Source organism: Anarrhichthys ocellatus, unplaced genomic scaffold (assembly GCF_004355925.1).
Source record: "Anarrhichthys ocellatus isolate YVR2014 unplaced genomic scaffold, GSC_Weel_1.0 scaffold96, whole genome shotgun sequence".
Taxonomy (NCBI): Eukaryota; Metazoa; Chordata; class Actinopteri; order Perciformes; family Anarhichadidae; genus Anarrhichthys; species Anarrhichthys ocellatus.
In genome coordinates, this window is record NW_022280126.1 from 1,131,580 (window position 1) to 1,146,895 (window position 15,316).

General features: G+C 39.9%; 1 protein-coding gene across 4 annotated transcripts in view; it reads right to left on the reverse strand.

Annotated features, from left to right (window-relative positions):
• The window catches only part of tmem106bb (transmembrane protein 106Bb), a 23,198-nt gene extending 14,401 nt beyond the window's left edge, over positions 1 to 8,797 (reverse strand). For 2 of the 4 annotated variants that reach the window (XM_031875793.1, XM_031875797.1), the window contains exons 1-7: positions 8,713 to 8,797; positions 7,129 to 7,332; positions 6,857 to 6,920; positions 5,452 to 5,611; positions 4,245 to 4,385; positions 2,642 to 2,691; positions 91 to 144 (exon numbers count right to left, since the gene is read on the reverse strand). In XM_031875793.1, coding sequence (XP_031731653.1) covers positions 91 to 144; positions 2,642 to 2,691; positions 4,245 to 4,385; positions 5,452 to 5,611; positions 6,857 to 6,920; positions 7,129 to 7,324 — 665 coding nt within the window. In that variant the 5' untranslated portion in view covers positions 7,325 to 7,332; positions 8,713 to 8,797. The other 2 variants (XM_031875795.1, XM_031875796.1) reach the window with 2 other exon arrangements.
• Positions 8,798 to 15,316: the final 6,519 nt, after the last annotated feature.

Here is a 15,316-nt window from a genome sequence, read left to right on the forward strand (position 1 = left end):
ACACACACACACACACACACACACACACACACACACACACACACACAGTAAACTCACATGTTTAGAGTACTAGAATACAACACAACTCACTGCATCATGACGACAATGTTGTGGACCTTGATGGTTTGGAGAGTGCAGTAGTCACTGGAAGATAAAACAGGTGCTGGTTAATATGTAGGGTGGACCAATGAACACATGAGTTTAGATAAGTACTAAGATAGTGTGTGTTGTAATATACAGGCTATATTCTGACTCAGAGTGTGTGATGTGTGTTAATGTAAACTAGGGTCTGTTCACAATGTGGGGAGTAAAAACTGCAACCAGTCAACCACTCAGTTGAACAATGTCTCCGTCCTAGAGGACAGTAAACGGGTTTGGACTGTCGGTTGTACTCGGCTTGGACGGTATGACGAGATAATTGTTCAACACAATACTGGTTGGCCACGGCAACCATAATAGTGGTGGTTAAGGAGATTCTATTCTGCCATGCCTTATGAATTGTGCACTATGTCAGTCTCTCTTTCCCTATGTAACAACATGCTAGAATATGTGGGATTTTGTGACTACATCAATCTCTTATCAATAACATGTGGAGGAGGGAGAGAGAGCGGGAGGGAGAGAAATAAATAGATACTTTATTCATCCCCAGGGGGACATTTGTTTGTCGCTCCTACTCACACACTTATTTAGAGCGCTGCTCGTTGTTTGAAAGACAAAGACTATTGAAAGACTATTGCACGTAATGTTTATGCAAGTTATTCATAATAATACTTTTAATGTAAACCTTATGATTCACACTTCCAACTATTTGGTAGAGTCCTATTCGTTTCCCATGTAGCTCTAACTGCAGCAGGAAATGTTGGCAAAAAGAATGCAAATGTACCCATTTGGCGATTCTTTGGTTTCAAACCCAACGAAAAAGGAACCAGAGAAGGTGAACCAAGTGATTTGTAAAACAAGTCAGGACTAGGGAGGGAAAGCCCACACATTTCCACTCACATCTTAAAGCTAGTTTAGAAAAGCAGAATAGTGGAACCTAGACTTTATGTGGTTCTACAGGCTCACGCTCCAGATGATGGGCTGTTCCTGTAGTGGAAAAGGCCAACATGAAATGGAGACACTATTTCTAAATGATAGCAAACATCTTTGATGGATTAGCTAATAGCAGTGTAGCGGGACACAGAAGTCACATCCTGGTTTAGGAGTCACGGTGCGGTGCAACTTCAGCACATTTACATAGACCACATGGCAGACACACTCCTGCTGCAGGGGACCGTGGTAAACTAGCATCATTCTCATTTGAATGAATATTTCAAGCCCTTGTGTATTACACTGTACCAACGCTGGACAAAACACTTTCCCAAAAGGCAACAACAGGTCACAACAGGCTAGAAAACTGAAAACAGAAAATATGAAATAAATACAATGATACAAATAAAGCTTGTGCATTAGGAGTGTTAGGATGAGCTCCACCATGGCTATATGCCAATGTAAATGACAAGTACTTCAGTAATCATTTATCCCGGTCTGCTTTTCTCTCTCTTTGTCGCTCTAACACACACATTAGGCTACTCTTATACCAACAATATAATATGCAAACGTGTAAACTGCACTAAAAGCCGGCCTTGGCCACTTCACACGGTACTACCTCTGGCTGCCTTGCAGTTGAATGTGCGCTAGCACGTTCCATTGTGTACGTGATTCCATTCAGATCCCCTCCAACGGTGGAGCAACGCCCACACAGCGCTCTGGTCTCATACACTACTCTCTCTCCGCTGCCGTCGTAGCTGGGGAAGAAACCGGTATTCTGCTTGTGGCTGTGTGCACACACTGTGACAGCACCAACACATGAATCTGCCTGACGTACCTTTGACTAATGTTTACTTTAACTATTAATCAAATGAATAATTCACAGATTAAAGAAGAACACAGATAGTCATTAGATGCAGCCATAGTCTTGTCACATCTACAGTATGTGCCTGTGTGCTCCACAACTTCAAACCACACCCTGCATCAGGCCAAGACCAGAGGTCAAACAAGTAACAGCTTATCTACATCTTAAATCTTCACTTTGTATCCACTTTTGGTGCAGAGGTTCATGTAAACAGCGCAACTTAATAAAACCGTTGACAGATTTTTATAGCTGGATCAAATCATGTGTGTAAACATCGCCAGTGCTCTGGTTTTGTATGACAGTATCTGTTGAGAAAACTTAAGCAGCGTCTACCGCTGGTACCGTCTACCGCTGGTACCGTCTACCGAGCATCAGTGATACTGTGAGCCCAAAGGATATTAAAAGACTGAACCCCGCTGCCGTCTGGAGAGAGACGGATGTATGGACAGCTGTACTGCCAGACTACAGAGCAGCTTCCTTCCTCCTCAACTCCGCCATAAATAAATGACATGGGACTTTCTGTTGTGCTGTGTTTGCATATTACCATACGGCTACCCTCATTCCCACTATAAACCAAAGTCTCTCCAGCTATATTTGTGTTAACTGTATATATTGTTTTATTTTATTTCTATTCTAATTAAAATATTTGTATATGTTCATGTAGTGTGAAGCAGCTACAATTTACATGTCATTGTGCAACCCTGTGTTGTACAATGACAGATAAACGAACCTTGTAACAGTACTTACTACATGTAGTTCATCTCATCTGCAATGGTGGTGGAGACCATATAGTCTACCTGCAAACAGAAAAGGAGTGAGAGTTGTCATACCTGCAAAAGGTGACAAGCCCGAAACCCTGTCGGGGGGGGGGGGGGGGTGCATGCTCCGAGATTTTTATTTTAAATATGAGCTTTAACATGTAGCATTCTGATGTACTCTGATAATCAAATTAAGTGATAGGACAATATTTACTTTAAGCAAAAATCTAATTTATTATTCAGTGATTAATCAGTATTTCAGCTCTAGTTGAACAGCTGGCTAGTTAGCTTTTTTTTTTTAAATCAATATTATTATTATTATTATTATTAACCTTTATTTAGACAAAATCAATTGAGACCGAGGTCTCATTTTCAAAAGTTTTAGTCATATAAAAACAAAGATAGCAAGAGTAGCGAGAACCATCGCCTGTACAAATAAAGTGATTAGTTTCATTGAACCCTGTTACTGTATGACTTCATATTAACTTCTACTGTTACTGTAAAGCTGGTAGAACTGTGGCCCATCTTCTATTTGCAATTAATATGCATTCAATCCAGTTAAATTATTTAAATGAAAATGATAACCTACTCTGGCTGAGGTAGCTTATCAAGAGTAAAATAATAGCTGTGATCTATACACACCTCTGTATTAGCAACCTGCTGAAATGAAGGTACAGGTACAGTAACCCTCATTACTTCAGGGTTCTTGAGAGCAACGTGGGACTGTTGGGACTGTTAGTCCACTGGCTGTGGTCATCACAGTGAACAGTGTGATGAGAGGGCATGTGAGCCCTTGTTGCTGTACTTTATCTCCTTGGAGCAGAGGCTGCATTTAGCATAGCCTGCCTTATCAATATATTTAAAACACTGTGACAGCAGGAAGCTGTACTGCTCTCCCTTCACATCTGTCCACCTTTATCCAGGCCCAGCTCAGCCCTGCGTCAAGCTGCGCTACACAACCAGCCCCCTCTCCCTGAAGCTCTTTGACCACATCATCTCACTTTTCATCATCTGGGCCTCACTTTTCGTTATCTTAAAAGTTACTATCACCACGAAATCGCCTCATTCTACTTTGAGTTAAAAAAAACAACCTGCCAGCAGATCCGCCGGTGTTCGGGTTTAACGTTAATGAGTGACCGCGTGAACTGAACCGGAACACGGGGGGGCTGCATGTTTCATCACGTCACGTTTTTTCCTCCTAAATCGTGATAACGACGAACGTTAACGGTCGTCAAAGTGTCGCATGCAGTGGACGTTAACTTAACCCAGCAAGTCTGAACGGTAACTGTACATAACGGAACTTAAACTGTAACGGAGGGAAATGAAGACGCTGTAGACATCTGAACGCTGATTGGCCAAGACTCGTCACATCAAAGATGTTTTATTGCGAAGATCACGACATCACCCTGAGAAACGCTGGTTGGCAGTTGGCAGTTGACCCCCCCCCCAAAAAAAAACTCTACGGATCTACACGATTCACGTGGATGACATATTTTTGATTCAAAACAGTGAATTTCACCGAAAAGTGACAAGTTTGCAGGTATGGTTGTGTCCATCCAGAGGAATGGTGAAGTGATGACCAGACACTGTACCTGTTTCATGTCCAGAGGACTGATGGCAGTCATGTTGCTGATGCGAGATTTTCCAATCACCGTTTTGGCAAACTGCACCTGAGCTGTGATGTTGGCCACCTCCACTGAGTAGTAGTTGTTGTTGGTAATGTTGAGAGTGTTCTGCAGGAGAACCAACATTGAGGGTTTATTAGTATTGATGCGTTTTATACTTCTAGCAGTGATTTCTTGCAACTGGAGAGATACAAGACCTTGGTTTTAATGATCAGAGAGAGATGCTGTGCACCAAATTACAATCTGGCTCAAAATGCTAAACTTCAAGTAAAGAAATCTTAAATCTTGCCAGAAGAGCGGAGGGCATCCCTGTCTGTAAATACCTTTAAAAGAGATCTTAACACATATATATATATGTTCATCTTTTTGCTGTGTTATGTTCATTGCATTGGTGTATTTCTATTGTATTGTTAAGAACCTTGTATTGCAATTTTACACAAAAGGCACTACATAAATCAATAAAGTTGAATAATTTCTGTTGACAAACGGGTCTCTTTTAATGTTTGATGAAGTATGTCATACAATCTGAAAGCTAAACTAGTGTTGAATGAAACGACCTGAAATTAATATCATAATTCATTAAAATCATGATGAAAATAAAAAAAATCTGTTTTACATCTCTCGCAACTACCGAGTCAATTTAAAGCACATTTGTACATGACAGACATGGTTTATGGTTCCTGTATTATTAGCTATTTCTCTGACATTTCTCCATGGTTTCATTATAAGAATGCTGATTTCACCTCTGATGTTAGGAATAAGCCCACATAAAGGATGCAAGCACTGACTGACCGTTTGAGTTATTTGTGTGTTGTTTTACTTTCAGATCGATTCTGGAAACATTAAGTTAATAGCCCGGCCCTATTGAGCCCTTAAATCCAATCATTGTGCATTTAATGATCCTCAGCAAACTGCACAGTTTATCCTGTGACATCTAAACTATCTGCACCTAGAACCAAAGCTCTTTTCTCAGGTTATTAACCCTTTATCTACAAGGGGGCAGCAAAGATAACTTTGGAAATGACGCTCTTGTGTGTGGAGGGTTTTCAACAATGGATACTCTTCAGATGGTTGTCTAATGCATTCTCTGTCGTTATTGTATTTGCTGTTTGTATTGATCACCACTACTCATGATTTACACTAGTGCTGTTGGATGACTTGAGATGAAGCTCACCGTGATGTTGAGATAGACGCTGCGTTTCTCTTGGTCGTAGCTGACAAAAACAGATTTCACTCCGACGTAGGACACATCGATGGAGCGAGGGAAGAGGAAGAAGACAGCCAGACTGGACAGCAACAAGCAGACCACCACTGACGCTGACACATACAACTTCCTGAGGACACAAGACAATCACGGGATTCATTACTAACACACACAACTACAAACTCTAACAGAGCTTTATCAATACTTGAATATCCTAATCTAATTAGAGAATATTGGTGCTCTGTCACATCACGCTGTAGATGAATAGGATTGTTTACAGCAGCATAAATCACTCTTTTTATCCTCCATCTTGACAACAACCAGGTAAACAGTGGAACCTCTTCACATGAATGCTGATCTACAGCAATGTGCACTGGGATGTCATGGACTGACCAATGCAGTGCTTTGCTCAATGATGTCACTTTGCGTTGCAGAAAATGATGAGCCAGGTTGAATTTACAGTGTTGCCAGGTATTACCCAGAGCCCTACGCATCAAATTATGAACAGACAATACTATTTGAAACCTTGGCTAATGGTAAACAGTAAGTGGATTAGTAGGAGTCATGTGGTTATATCAAAAACTACTTCACAATGTAGTGGCTAAGAAGCTCAGCATTAAAGGACATTTGGTGAAAAGAGTGAGATGAGAAGATAGTTGTGAATCTTTCGTCTGTGTGTTCAGTATGGAGCTGGAGTCAGGGCATAGATAGCCTAGCTTAGCATAAAGACTGGAAGCAGAGGGGAACAGCTAGCCTGCTTCTGTGTAAGTTCAGAAATACACCTCTCAACACTTCTATAGCTCACTAATAATACACCGCATCTGGTTTCTTTAATAGATACAATAAAATAAATGTAAATGTGTCAGTTACATGCTTGAATTAATTCATGTTGAATATGTCCGGTGCAGTGACTGTGAGCGGCTTCTTGGAGTCTTGTTGACACAGTGAAGTTGCCAGGTTTGGTATACTGCACAAAAATTCATATATTGAGAAGAAATTGAAATGCCTTTTTTAAATGTGTTGTTTCGTTTCCCATTAATTCTTTCTTCCACTCATTTATTTTTTTAAAACCGTGTAGTTTATTGAATGACAATGCATCTAAATTTAGAACGGCAGTATAGTAATATCGTACTTGAGAGCTGGACAGTTATCTGAGAACAATGCACACACTCCAGACAATCAGTACATATTTTGTATATTAAAAAAAAGTTACTACACCTAAACACATGTTTGAGTATGATAGCTAAACTATGTGTGTGTATTTAATTCAACTTTACATACACATGCAAATCCTGAAAGATGTAAAGTTGTAATTGAACCAAGTCAGTGGCTCTGTGTAACAGTGCTGAGGGGACACACAGATAACAGCACTCACGTCCTCCTGGGTCGCAGCCTTTGGTCACTGTATGGAATCAATGCCACAAGTTGATTTTCTTGTCCTGAAACACAGGCAACAATCAATGATGAGTCACTGCTGAACTGTTTTGGAAACTAAGTCTGTGGTGCAATGAAAGCCTTTTGTATGTCATCCCCCTGATTTACTGAAGGATTATCACTGGATACTGTAAAATCATACAACTATGGAAGACAGACAGCTAACTAACATTTAGACTACCCCCACCCTGACTGCGTACACAGTAGTGTTACCTCTGGGGATCCTCCCGGTGCCCTGACATGTGGGACATGTCACACTGTCCCGTCCTGTGAACTCCACATAAGGGAACTGGGAGACGTCTCCACCCTTTCCGTCCTCAGTCTGAGAGTCCTCCAGAGGAGAGGTGAGGCTCTCCTGGCCGTCATCCTGGCCTGTCTGCTTAGTGAGGTGGGAAAAAGACTTTCCCATAGTCACACCTGGAAAACACAAGAACAGTCTGTGATTCACACAGTCAGCTGGGTCTGTTCACAGTCCATCCATACCTGAGTTCAATGATTGACGTATAGCTATGGGACCAATGGAAAGCAGTGTTAAACGAGTAAACAGTGATAGGGGAGCAGAGCTGCTACGATTAGTCAACTAATCAATTAGTGGATCGATAGATAATGAATCAGCAACAAAAGTATTTGGTTCCAGCTTCTCAAATGTAAATTTTTCAGAGACATTTATTACTGTTGGTTGTATAAAATAAGACCTCTGAAGACAGCAGCTTGGGCTATGGGGCACTGGGATGGACGTTATCGTCTCTGCTGCTGCTTGCATATAGGGGACACACTGATTCTTATTTCTCAGTCAGAAAATTCTCACTCAGCCCCGTCAATCCAATCATTTAAGAAATATTTCACATTTCCCTTCCAATTATCTGCAAAAAAAGTTGTTCTGTTTTGACTGTTCCTGTGTTGTTTTTAGTCCCAATTTGTTTTGCCCGTTTGCCTTGAGAGTTCCCACTTCATGCAGGATTACATTACAAAGAACCCAGTATATTTATATAGATATACATGCATGTGATTCAATTCATTGTGATTTCAGCCTTCGATTTAAAAATAATATCTCATTCATCTTGTTACAATCATTATGCTTTCATAAACACATATTTCTTACTTTGCTATAAATATCTTACGAGAAGCTTTGTCTCTCTTAGCAGCAGGCTTCCTTGTCCATCAGGCTGTAGCCCATGTATAGGCCAACAATTCAATTAAAAAGGGATCAATTAAAATATGAATATAGGGAGGTGGGTGGTCACACTCAACCTGGTGTTTTAGTAAAGTCGAAGCTGATTGTCAAAAGACTCATAATATAAGAGACGTGTCAACTGTCAGTCATACCTTGTTAAATGATAACGCTATATAATGGGTGGTAGAATATCTGCTGGTTGAGACGGGCATTACTTAGCAAGATTACGCTAACGTTAATAGTGCTAACGTTTAGGCCTGTGAACTTTAAGTTAGAGCGAAGGCAGTTAACATTAGTAATATGTTAGCAGGGGAGAAGTTACTGTCAATGTCGATGTAGCTAACAACATTATACAATCAACTGAAGTGAACAAGTAAGCTGTCAAAATGCCTCCTTAAAAGAAAACCCCACCAGAGTAACAGTTAGCATGTTAGCTAGCTACAATTGCCAAGGCTGACGTCTAACAAATTCCAAAATGAACCTTAGCCGTGGCCAATGCTACCATAGCTTACTCACCTAGCTACTTTAATGTATAACACGCTCTATCCACCAGAGGTTAATATGCGAAACACCGTCATAACACGTAAGTTCACTGAAATAAGGTCAGAGAGAATTAACGCTACCTGAATGCGACCTACTGGTGCTGCTGGTTCATGCACTTTGTTTATCCTCTTAAAAACAGACATGCGCACATGTGATACATTCACTACCGTGGGAAAAGTCAGTTTCAAGCTTAGAAGTACGATTACATCATGATGACATCTATTAAGATCCCTTATGGAGCAATAACAGACACAAATTGATTAGGCTACTTAACTGCTGTGTTTTTGTCTAAAAGGAAAGAAGAAACGGGAAAACACCTCACATATTTATCAAACTGCAGTGTACTGGCATATGTTTTTTAAATGTTGGCCTTACCCTCTCCTGCAGCCAGAGAAGATGCATGTCTCTATGTACAAAGAAAGGGTAAGGCCATGTCACAGCAAAATCGATCTACCTTCTATTACCAGTAGGCTAAACGTGCCGGCTTCACCTGTAAATTTGCAATGTCATCTGAATATTGCTCATGTTATTATCCCTTGTTCTTTTTATTTAGCTTTTTCCAGACATTAGGGTTAATCAAATGAATGCTTTCTGGGTGAATAATATGGCAGTGATCTAAGAGCATTTTCAAGGACTAGTTTTGACCCTGAGTCAAAAATCAATGTCATTTTTGTCAATGCTGAAGGAGTTGGAGAAGGGGCCGTAGATGAGGGGCGTCCCACAAGGGACTTTTGTACTCTCCTCATGAGACAACTTGAGAGCCACAGCATATTTGAAGGTCCAGAGGAGAGTAAGGCATTGGCCCTGGACTGTGTTGGTAAGTTTACAAGTAAATATAATGCATTTTAATTTGTAGGTTTAAACATTTATATGATATGATCAGAACACATTTATTGTGGGAATGTAAACTCATTTTATTTCCTGCATTTTTGCATAATTCACCCACTTGGCTGTTGAGACTGTCTTTGCCACTTCAGCAGGGCACACTCTCATTTTCCCTTTTATTTGAGTTTTTTTTTAATATGATCAGGAGACATTGTATGGATGAAAACACTGTATCTTAATGTAGTACTTATTTCTTTACTTCAGTCTTACAGAAAGGATTCTACACTACAGGGACAAATGTTGATGGTTTGTCTGGTGCAGGGGTCGGTGTCTCCGCTTATACAGGCAGGTTTGTCACCTGTCCCTGCCAATTGGGATAATATCATGGACTACAATCTCAAGGCAAAGCTCATGTCCATTAAAATTCATCCATTTTGTTCAAAGCTAAGGCCTGGTGTGTGCTTATATTTTATACTCTTGAAATTAATTTGTCATATAGTGTACTTACTCTGTAGAGATGTTGTATTTCAATGGGTGATTTATGTCATTGAAAAACCACCCCACACCCATATGTGTCTTTTTGGAAGACATGACGGCACTACTTGCAAACAAGTTATACTTTCTCCACTCCGAGAATGGACCGGCCCATTTTCCAACGGCAAATACATGTGCATTTATTTGAAGGATTCCAGTATGCCAGCAGTATGACGGCATCAAAGAGGACATGGAAAATGGCATTAGCTGGGCTAGCCAATTTAGGGTAGCTTAATTTAGAAGCAATAGTATTATTATTATTGATTATTATTATATGTATGGTTAATGAAGAATGTGATTGATACTTCATCATCAATCACAATGATAATTAATATATATTGTATTGCTGGGACATATGATTATTGCCATTATTATACTATTATTAATTATGTTAGAGTATATTATTATTACTATAAATAACATTTAAATTGTTACAATGGAACAGTAACATCTCCACAGACAACCACAGAGGACAGCTGGACAGCTTTGAGGCTCTGTGGTAGGACGCAGCATATTTTAAGACACTGACATTAGTGTTATTTTATTACTGCTAATGGGTCATAATGTGTGGAGTTTTGTGAAAACTGTGCCATGGAAAGCATAGTGAATGCTGGACTAGCAAATAGTGAATTCATAAAAGGAGACATTATCTGCCCTTGAGCATAGAATAGAATGCTGGATGGAACATGAATGTTCTGTGACTCCAATAAATTAGAATGTTGACGTGTCATTTTAGGTAGTTGGGCAAATTCAACTCATGTTCTTCAAAAACTTCACAGAGACAGCTGGACAGCTCTGAAGCTCTGAGGTAGGCCGCGGAAAAACCACTGTTCATCATTTCTAGTAAAGTTTTATTTTATTTGACTGCGGTCAGGCTGGGGGGCTCCCTGTTGACGTGAAGGTCTATCATCTGTATAATTGGCTGAGGAACTTGCAAGCTTTTCAACCTATTACAGTTGGGTGACGCTTATCATGTTAGCAGATTCATGCTCAGTGTTGAGCTGTTTGGGGAGTGTCCTGCAGCAGTATTAAAGAACTGCATCCCAGGTAGTAGCCCTGGCTTCTCGGAGCCAATGCTGACGGTGAGCGTTTGAACTGTGGGGAAGACTCAGTCGCGCTCTTGAGTCCTGCATGTGTGGGGCAAGCCACAGTCTGCCGTCAGCAGAGCGTAAAGATGGTCGGCCAGTCTTCAGTGCTACCTGGGGGCAGGAAGTCTGCGCGCCAGTCTGCCTCAGAGCTCACTTCAGGCTTCCGGTGTGTCCGATGTAGGATGCTGTGGTAAGATACTCGCACCAAACTCCTGTCGTGTAAACCAGTAGCATATCTGACCTGTAACTTTGGATTCAGAATAGACTTTGACTGCTACCACTTTTTGTAATTTGCCTCAGGATGTTTGGTGCCACCCAGTGGCGGGCCATGCATTTTATACCTGGGCCTTGCAGCTGAAACACCACCTAATAACCTCATGATGGCGCCACAGCTACGGTTATTTGTTTCTAGAGGTGTAACATCACGTATTCGTATTAAACCGTTCGGTACGAGGCTTAAAAACCGAACAATATGTTTGAATAATACTAGTGCATTTGGAAAATGCAGAAGCTTAAATTGTGGTAAATATAATGTTTTCGGTGGACTGCGCTCAAGTAAGAGACACCGGTCTGTCTGTCTGTTTAGTTTTCGGGTCAGCGTCTGACCCCGGAAGCAAAACAAAACACAGCTGAGGCGCGTGTGTTCTGCGAGGCTATGCTAAACTACCTTAGTAAGGAAACAACACGCACAAACCCACGCTACATGCTCCCCGCAGCGTTTAGCTGTTCCCTACTGATTCAAAAAGGGCTAAGCAATCGCCACACAATCCCCATTTCTTCAGACCATCATTCTTGCTTTGTAAAAGAAAACAGCCTAAACAGATTCAATTATCCAGACCCTAAACCCACGCAGGACAGTATGCTTCATAATTACGGACAATGCATAGGGTCAAAATCGATGTAATTAACAAAATGACAAGAGCGAACTCACAAGAACCAGTTACATTTATTTACAACAAAGCGTGACAAAACAATGTCGATGTGTCCTTGGGCAAGACATTAATCCCAAAATTGCTGCAGCAAGCTGTTTCTGCATGCGTGAATCTGTGAATGTTAGTCCTGATGGGCAGCTGGCACGTTGCATGGTAGCCCCTGTCTTCAGTGTATGAATGGATGAATAATTACATGTAGTGTTAAAGTCCTTTGAATGGTCGGACCACCAGGAAACTTATATATGGCTTGAGACTTCTAATGACGTAGAAACGGGGCCCTGTTTCTGATCATCTCTTTTCTACAGAGGTCTTTAGATCGATGGAGCAGGAGAGAAAGAGAGAGAAGTAGAGAGTAGACACTGGCAACACATTTTTAAAAGCCATGAAAAAGTGTAATAGGTGACCTTTAACTACAAACGAACATAAATTGTAGGTAAAGAAATACCTTAATAAAGCTATTAAGCTGAGGGTCTCCAAACCCCTCCTATATTACCAGCAGTGTGTCTTCACAACTGCAGAACAGACAGAATGACAGAGAGGATCAGTGATGCAGGTGCTTCAGTCAGTTTATTGTAAACCGTTGAGTAGTACAACTGTGTGTAGTTGGTTATTTTAATGTTTTGACTTTACATAGAGATAGGATAGGAGGTTGTCTGTCTACAACCTTCTGTCTGTCCCCCAAATTGCCTCCACTTGTGGGACTGTGTTAAACTGCAGCTCCTTGGGTTTGACAAAATGTTTGCAATGTAAAACTCCATTTTTAAGCCTGTGTATTATGTATTTTTTAAATAAATACTATATTTTGGAACAGACGTGAGAATTCAGTGAAGTTCTAAGAAAAAAGCAAACTTGCCATTATCAGTCAAGTTAACTTGTACATATAAGTCAAACCAAGTTTGGAATTTAAATCCTCTAAATTTGAAATAGCGAGTTGTATGTAGTTAAGATATGAACCTGAAACTGAGTTACAATAATGCAGCGCTGTGTCTTTGTTCGACTAGGTAAGGCAAGTTTTCTTGCATTTTAAGTTGAAACAAGTGACACGTTCAATCAACTATGAGAACAGAAAACTATTTTGAGACAATTAGACCATTGTAGTTAAATCAACTTTATGAACTTTGAGTTTAATCAAAGGTAATCCTCAAGTTGAGTTAACTTGCATTTTGCATGAAAACCAGTCATGACAAAATGTGGAACCTGTAAATGCAACTAACACACACAACACAGAATAGACCAAAAAAAAAGACTGAGGTGCACAAACATTTATGTCCGTCTTGGGGCTCTTAGTTGCCCATGTGGTTGCATGTGCTTTGTTAAGTGTTGAGGTATTACTTAAAGACTACAGGAGTGGGCTGAGATTGGTGTGGCAATGGTGACCCCCTCCTCCTCTGACTACACCGAGGGAAACGTACTGTGGGAGGTGACCAAACTTAATTGTATTAATCGTTCTCTATTGTGCTTACTGATTTCACAGCATTAACAAAATAGAAGCCTTTCTAGGCAATTTCTAATCTCAATACTGAGAAAAAAACCCTGTGAAATAAAAGGTCATTCAACTTTTCTGTGCTGGCAACAGCAACTTGTAACAATGTCAAGGATGATGCTGATTTCAGACAGAACTGTCACCTTGTTACACTCTGGAGTGGGCGGATTCAAAGGTCTGGACCCAGGCAAGGATGATGGCAGAGCTTGCTCTAAAAACTTGCTGGTGTTTCTTCTGTATGTGCTTTGGTAAATAATTCCATGGTGGTGCACTTTCTGGGAGGATATTTAGCATTAACCAGAACTTTTTGAAACAAGCAGATACATATTGACAGCAGCAAACATCAGTGATGCAATGGATGCTGATTGACATGCAGTAAAACAAAACCAGTATTGATAGAAAGTTAGTCTTTGACAGTGAAATAAAAGGTTCATAAAAGACAACAGTGAAAGTATAACAACGTCAAAAGAAGGTAGTAACAATTAAAACCAGTTGGTTATAATATTTTGTTCATTAATGATGACAATAATAGTTAGTATCATTATTTTGTACTGAGTTATCTTATTACAGTGTGAGTCGTGTATATTTTGGATTCTATTTATTTAAAAAAAATAATTGCTAAAATTTGAACCTGTTAATGGTTAGCCAAAAAAGTGAAAAATTGTAAATCACACTGTTGATAAAGGCTTCAATTAGAGCTCAATTTGCTCACTTGAAAGTATAACCCACCCAGTATCAATAATGCTTTCCATGGAGTCTTGTTAGGCTTTTCAGATTTATTGCTTATTTCTCAATCACAGCACTGCAAATTAGGATTTTTAGACTTTTGGTCAGAGTTAGTAAGGAGTTAGAAAATGTATGAGAATGGGTGTTATTGGACATTGAAAGATGTACTAGTTTTTGCCCTACATGTCAAAAGTGATTGCAAATGCATCTCAGCAACTAATATGTCTTTTTTTATGTTGTTCTTCAAAATGTTAGAATGCCGTTGACTATAATTCCTTAGAAAGCACCGATGATATCCTGTCAAAAGGAAACCATTTGGGCACAAGTCTACTTTATGATAGTAAAATAAACTGGAAATGGTTTATGTGCAAATAGAAAGTAAGATTGTAGTCACTTATGAGAAACTATTTCTTAAACTTGCAGTTAGCTAAGGGCACATTCCATCTTTGCTGTCTTGTAACACATAATACAACTTCTGTTTCATTCTAACTCTCACATACTCCTCATAACGGCTTTAAGGCCTAAAGCCTCCACCCCTCCTGTCATATTGCACGCTGCAGCTGACCTGTAGATGGTGCTGCAGGTTGTGTGTTCTGCTGTGTCAGTTAACAAAAGGGAAGATTGGAAAACTAAATGGCATTAATAGATCCTCAGTGTGATCATGCTTGAAAAGTAATAGCATTTCAATGACAACTAATCCCAATAGTATTACACTGCATTTATAATGAAAAAAGATATCAAATATGTGTCATTTATTTCTTTCCTCAGCTTTGCAACATAATGTAGCTGATGTGTTACCCTATTGATGCTCATTCTGCTTTGTGTTCTGGCATTGTAGTAATAAAGAGGCAGCGGCAGTACTGGCTCGTTTGTTCTTAAGATCTGGAAATATGGATTGAAGCACAATATTTTGTTTGACAAAACATTTTATGAATTTTTAAAACAATTAGCTTACCTTAAAAACATTTTTTAACAGACTTTTGGACTGAGCACGAAGATAATTACAAAGATGAGGAGCACCGTGTTGCTTGTGTGTCAGAGAGGGGGAGAATCAAGGTAGACTATACCTCCGATGTTTAAGTTATTAAACAATAAT